Raw genomic sequence first — 6,796 nt, 5'->3', positions numbered from 1 at the left:
ATGATCAACTGGAGTCATGTGGATTACTTTTATGCTGCCTTAATGAGATTTTGGAGCTACAAAACTTTGGTACCCAATTACTTGAATTAACTGGAGCTGAGGTATTTTCCTAAAAATCATCGTTTGTGTAAAGCAGAAGAAAAAGTCATACACATCTGGGATGGGGTGAGGGTGAGTAAATGAATAGGGAATTTTCATTTTTGGGTGAACTATCCCTTTAAAATGTTAACACTACATGTGTACAAGTTGTGTCTGTGCTATACAACTCAATGATTTTTTTTAATAACTGCATTACAATTAAATGTATGTCCTATATACATATACATTTTCTGACACTAGAGGCTAGGACAAAACTGAGTGCATCCACATGTAACATCAATGAGAAAATTAGACTTTATTGGATTGAACATCATTACAGGCCTAAGTTTCCAAATCACATTTGGACTCTGCCAAACAGCAGAAGTCCAAGGGGTAGTCTTTAATAGTGTTAATTCATTGGCAAAATGCTGTCCTAAGTTAACAAAATTACCATGCTGCAACAAGACAAGAAGTCAAATTACCGATGTAGTCATAAGCAACTGCATTTCAATGCCCCAGCTGATATGCATTGTGTGCAGGGCACATTTATTCAAGTTAAAGCTATAATTCTTTTAAAAATAAATATTAGATCCATATGCCCAGAGGTTTTATCTTTCATATAGTCTTCAATGCCAAAATGACTTTGTGAGGTAACTCAATTTTAGTACATATTAAATCACAGGAGACACACTGAACACACACAAGATGTAGTTCTCAAGGAACCATATGGATTTTTTCTCACACTGGGATGTATGATGAGTGCTACAACAGAGCATTTTCAACCATATGCATTACATTTTCCATTCAATATTTTATCCTTTGCAGACTTTAGCTTTTAAAATATATATTTTTTTCAGATCCAAATCAAATTTTCCCCATAAAGAAAAAAAAAATATTCAAACAATATTGGGAAGAATTAATTTACTTTTATATACCTTAATGACTGTGCAAGTTAAACCACCAACATAAACCCCAGGAGCCAATGTTATGAATCTAAAGACTACAGATGAACACATCAAGTTTTTTTTGTAGTTTTCTTTTTTAAATAAGTGCAGGAAGCAAATGGTAATCAAATGACACAAGGGCTATTCTGGTTCAAGTTGCTCAGCTGCATGACGTTGTCTTGCTGGACGTTTCTTGTACGATGGCCACCGGCACACAGGGCAACAGTGCCGCCCCCCGGCTAGCCAGACCACGATGCACTGCTGGTGAAAAACATGGCCACATGGTAGTCCCATGACAAGGCAATCTGTTTCGAAGTTCTCAAGACATACGACGCACTCGGTGCAGTGGAGCATGCCACAAGGCCATTGAGACCAATCTGTGTCTTGCTCCTCTCCACCAGACCACGATTCTTCTGACTTAATCGCAGCTGAACAATCTTCAGTACTCTGAAGAACTTCTGAGCTGCGTTGATGTGCTCTCTTGTCACCACTGGAGTCTTCACTTGGGTTCATCAAGTTGTTTGGTCGTTTATCAAGGTCTTGTGTGGGCCTTTCATGTTGGGCAAGTTTAAACTTCCAGGTGGGTAGGTTCTTGATGTAATCTATTGGAACAAGTGGGTGAAGCCAAAGATCTGGAAATGCCAACCTCTCTAAAATGAAATTGGGATCGTCATCCCAATCGGACTCAAAGTTCTGGAAGGAGGCAATGGGATGTACCAGGTAGCTGGTATACCAATCCCAGAGACTTGACAGCCACTCTAGGTTGTTTGCATTTTGGTCTTCATTGCTACATCTTCTTTTCTTCTCAAAGTAGTCGATGAGAAGGCCATGGGCTAGATAAGTGCTTAGGAAGAGAGCTGGATGTGAAGAGTAGAAGGTCCAGTCGGCCCGGACCCATGAGGCAATAGTAGTAGTGTCAGCATAACGCAGAAGTTTCAAGCTGTACTCGTAAAAGCTATCCAAGTATGGCAGCTGGAGAAAACCAAGGATGGGCAACCAGGAAATTATGAGTAAGGAATTGTAGGTCCCTAACGTGCTGATTAAAACCACAAAGCGTTTTATGGTGGCTCCCTGTGTAATGAAAAGGTCCATCCAAGCCATCAGATTGACCATGACCAAGCTTAAAATGAACAAGTCATTGACTTCCGGCTGCACCGAGCAAAGAAATGTATCCATGGCATGCAAGGAAATGAATTCCCCAGTGCTATTGCCATATCTGTAGATACCTTCTGGTGTTTTAAGGATATATGAGGGCATTTGTCGCACCCCGATCTCTTCCAGGGAGGTGGCGTTGTCCCAGTTGCGCACATCAACAAAGATGAACTCGATGCGCCCTGTGTATTTGATGCTCAGCGCTGAGAAGAATGCTGGGGGCTGAAGCAATTTGGCAAACAAGAACATCTTTACTGGTTGCTTTTCCATCTGGTACCAGTCATCCATTAATTGCTCAGAGAAACGGATAGTTTTGATACGAGAGGCAACATGCGCAGTCATCCATTTAAAGATGTGCTCGGTCTCGATGCGTCTGCCGTTATACTCTTTCAACATGACCTTCCCTTTGGATGCATAGGTCTGCGGCACAGACATGATGAGAGTGGACTTTGTCCAGCCCCGTTTATGGCAATACCTGACAAGGAATAACAAATGCGTCAATAACAACTTTTTTTTTAAATAAAATTATTCCTGTTACTTCATAATGCAATTACTATTGTTAAAATGTAAAGAATGTGTGTGTGTGTGTGTGTGTGGGGGCTGAGTACACCACACCTGGAGTCACAAATTCTTATCCAGGGTGTGCTGAGTGACTCCAAACAGTTGCTAGGGTGGGTAGTCACATTGGGTTAACCTCATCGTGGTCACTATAATGTGGTTCTCGATCTCAGTGGGGTGCGTGGCGAGTTGTGTGTGGATGTATATTTGTGGATATATTAATATTTGAATAAATTGTATCTACCAAATAAAAGTCATAAAACCATAATAAAAGAATTATAGACCGCTCTGACAAGATCTCAATAATTTTATGTTATATGATTTTGCCAGTTTAGTTCAGGTTGTCAATAATACAAGAATACTTCATGACATTCATTACATTACAAACATGCCATTGATGTTTATCAATTCACAAAAATGTGAAACACAGCATGGTGAAAATTTTTGTGTAATTTCTTACCTTGAGTCACTTGAGCAGTTGAAAGTGCCTGTTCGAATGCCAAATTGAGAAACTTTCTGTACCATTTTGCCCCAGTTAGCAGTGCTCAAAAGTGGATTCCTATCTTGGGCTATTACCTGAAAAAAAAATATATATATTATATAATATATAAAAAAAATAGATCTGTCCAAAAGCATTGTGTGCACATGTACACATTTAGCACTAAATAATGTTGCCAAATAATATTGCTGCAGCAACAGATGCCCAATAATCTTGGTTTCAACTCTCACATATTTGAAGAGTAAAGACGTTACCATGCGTGGGAGATAAAGAAAGAGACATTTCTGTGAAATGAGTAGGCACTGCTGAAGTTTCAGTTTCCATAGCGCATTAAATGAAGGTTTCTGACAGGGTTAGTAATTAAAAGAATAGTTTAGACAAAATTGACAATTTTCTCATCAATTTACTCTCTCATGCCACCCCAGATGTGTATGACTTGCTTTTTTCTGCTGAACACAAATTAAGATTTCTAGAAGAATATTTCAGCTCTGTTGGTCCATTCAATGCAAGTCAACAGGGTCCAAAACTTTGAAGCTAAAAAAAAAAAAAGGCAAATAAAGGCAGCATAAAAGTAATCCATATGACTCTAGTGGTTTAATCCATGTCTTCTGAGGTCATGTGATAGTTATTGGTGAGAAACAGATCAATAAGTCCTTTACTATAAATTCTCCTCCCTGCCCAGTAGGTGGCGATATGCACGAAGAATGCAAATCTCAAAAACAACAACAACAACAACGCTTAGGAGTGAAGAGTGCTTTGGAGGGCTGTAAAATAAAAAGGACTTAAATATTGCTTCTGAATATATAGATTTAACCACAGGAGTCGTATGGATTACTTTTATTGTCTTTACTCTTTATGTGCTTTTTGAGCTTCAAAGATTTGTACCCGGTTGACCTACATTGTATGGACCTACAGAGCTGAGACATTCTAAAAATCTTTGTTTGTGTTATGCAGAAGAAAAAAGTCATGCACATCTGGGACGGCATGAGGGCGAGTAAATGATGAGAAAACTTTACATTTTTGGGTGAATTACAGTATTCCTTTAACCAGGGCTAGGGGCAAAAATATGTCAGTAAATGTATAAATTGAAGTATTGCACATAAAAGGATGGCATGCATTATATTTTTATATTGTTAGAAATAATATGCCCTCATAAGGAAAGAAAAAAATGGCCCTGAAGATCAAATCCAAAGGAATAATCTAGACATTAACGTCTTGAAGAAGTTAAGTTCTGACAAATAAAAACTTACATTAAGAAGAAATGTTAATACTAACCTGAACTAACCAGATACCATCCTTAGTGTCCTCCACTAATTCATAAAAGTGCATTTCTCCACTGAAAGTAGTGCTGGAGTCAGATCCTACTTGCTCCTTCTCATTCTTGAGAGCAGAGTAGAGCTCCCCTTGCATTAGTTCCCCTTGAAAAGCATACAATGCATGATGTTGTAGGCCTACCATTACATTTGAATATGCATTTTTATCAAATTCAACAGGTTGGATGGAGAGATTTACCCGAGTTCTCCACCAGCTCCCTCACGTCCCTCTTCTCTGCCAGGCCCGAGTATCCCAGTCCACGGCACTCCAGGATGGTTTTGAGTTTCTTGAAACTCAATGTTACCGGATCCACCAGCTGGGTGGCGAAAACTCCCGTCTCATACCAGACGACGGCCTCAAAAAACCGAGCCACGATGAATAACATAAGAAAATAAAGGAGCAAAAAGAAGAGTTTCCACCACATTTTTTTCGCTGTGATCTAGTTGATTTGCATTGACAGTCAAGCAACACGATGCACTGGCGTTTGTTTATGTCGCGTGCGATACAGTTCACTAAACAAAAACTACTTTTGCGGTAAAACGCGGTCTAAGACTGAAGCTGAAATTTAGCTCGTTCAATGTTTCCATCGTATTACATAATAATGTGGAGTCAAAACAACTGCACACATATAGAGCATCCTACAGCAGGCCGTCACTGATAACACTCACACCTCGCGCGACAAAACGAAGCCTTGTCTTCATTAAATAAACATTTTGCTGAGCGACGTATTTTTACTCCATATAATGCTAAACCGTAACCTTATTTGACATCCTTGGAGAAGGGTAATGTGTCTGTCCGTTTGAGTTGTGTTGTCTGCAGGCTCTGGCTGATGATCAGCTGGTGCGCAGAACAAACTGACGTCACAAGGACATTTCCGGTGCAGAATTATTTCTAAAATATAAAAGGCGTGTTGGCCTACTGTAAAATATCACTTTTTATTTTATATCCTTTCATTTAAATGAAGTAATTTAATTAACGTTAAATATTTAACAGTTGTTACTTTCTTACTATTTAGATTTTACTTTTAAATGTTAAAAATTACGTGTGCTGGTGCACATACACACACAAACGCGCGCGCGCGCACACACACACTGGCAGCCAAAAGTTTGGAACAACGTACAGATTTTGCTGTTCCGGAAGGAAATTGATACTTTAATTCACCAAAGTGTCATTCAACTGATCACAAATTATAGTCAGGACATTACTGATGTAAAAAACAGCACCATCACTGTTTGAAAAAAGTCATTTTTCATCAAATCTAGACAGGCCCCATTTCCAGCAGCCATCACTCCAACACATCTATGGCAAGTGCAACAGGAAGTGTGGGGTGAAATGTCACCTGAGTATCCTGACAAACTGACAGCTGGAATGCCAAGGATCTGCAAAGCTGTCATTGTCATTTTATATCAATTTTAATTAAAAAAAAAATTAAAATGGCAAAACAATGTTTTACTATAAGTCAGGTTTTATACACAGTATACCTGTTTTTGTAACAGGCCTGTTCTTAGGCATCAAAAATGGAGTGGTGGTGGCGTAGTGGACTAAAGCACATAATTGGTAATCAGAAGGTTGCTGGTCCGATCCTCACAGCCACCACCATTGTGTCCTTGATCAAGACACTTAATCCAGGTTGCTCCCTGTAAAAAGTGCGCTTTGGATAAAAGTGTCTGCCAAATGCATAAATGTTAAATGTAAATAAAATAAATAAATAATAATAATAACAATTTCACAAAATAAAAGCCCACATGGTTTCTGTTTTTGTTCTTTAGTCACTCAAGTTTAGCAGTTTTAAAAAATTGTTTTAGTGAAATATTGTATTATTTTAATCTTATTTTACATATCATATATAGGTCTTTATTAAAATTAATACAAAATATGCTAACAATTATGTATTTTAATTTTACTACAAGCGGCATAATATTTATGTATGGTTATATGGTTATGAAGTCTAATGTATATGTCTATACGATTATCAATATCTGATTATAATGTGATTATGATATCTGTTTTGTGTCAATGTATTACTTCCTTGCATTTTTTTGTATAAATTTTTTAATATGTTGACAATTAGGCCTATGCATTTTTTATTTGTTTTGTCCTACACTTCTCAAGTTCAGTAGTCTTAATCCACTCTTGCAGGTTTGCAGAATAAAATCTGCACTTCATCTCACGTTTAAGTTTTCTCAGTCTTCATTTAAGCTTCATTTGTTTAGCACCCAAATCAATGGCAAAGCGAAAATATTAGTATTAT

General features: G+C 38.0%; 1 protein-coding gene across 1 annotated transcript; it reads right to left on the bottom strand.

The window, feature by feature from the left end:
* Positions 1–382: 382 nt before the first annotated feature.
* rnf103 (ring finger protein 103) lies at positions 383–5,381 on the bottom strand. The gene is made up of 4 exons (XM_052154671.1): positions 4,744–5,381; positions 4,507–4,649; positions 3,193–3,308; positions 383–2,649 (listed from the first exon to the last, which is right to left on the bottom strand). Exons 1-4 carry the CDS (start codon positions 4,967–4,969, stop codon positions 1,164–1,166), a joined length of 1,971 nt encoding a protein of 656 aa, XP_052010631.1. The 5' UTR covers positions 4,970–5,381; the 3' UTR covers positions 383–1,163.
* Positions 5,382–6,796: the final 1,415 nt, after the last annotated feature.

Source organism: Xyrauchen texanus, chromosome 23 (assembly GCF_025860055.1).
Source record: "Xyrauchen texanus isolate HMW12.3.18 chromosome 23, RBS_HiC_50CHRs, whole genome shotgun sequence".
Classification (NCBI taxonomy): Eukaryota; Metazoa; Chordata; class Actinopteri; order Cypriniformes; family Catostomidae; genus Xyrauchen; species Xyrauchen texanus.
Note: the sequence above shows the minus strand (reverse complement) of the source record. Positions and strands in the feature narration are given on the sequence as shown.

What these genes read in the sequence shown, in the direction of transcription:
- rnf103 (XM_052154671.1), bottom strand. Translation starts at nt 4,969, where the DNA reads ATGTGGTGGAAACTCTTCTTTTTGCTCCTTTATTTTCTTATGTTATTC. An exon ending in GGAGCTGGTGGAGAACTCGG is followed by an intron (nt 4,650 to 4,743) that starts GTAAATCTCTCC and finishes ATGCTTTTCAAG; the next exon opens with GGGAACTAATGCAAGGGGAG. An exon ending in AACTGCTCAAGTGACTCAAG is followed by an intron (nt 2,650 to 3,192) that starts GTAAGAAATTAC and finishes ATTCCTTGTCAG; the next exon opens with GTATTGCCATAAACGGGGCT.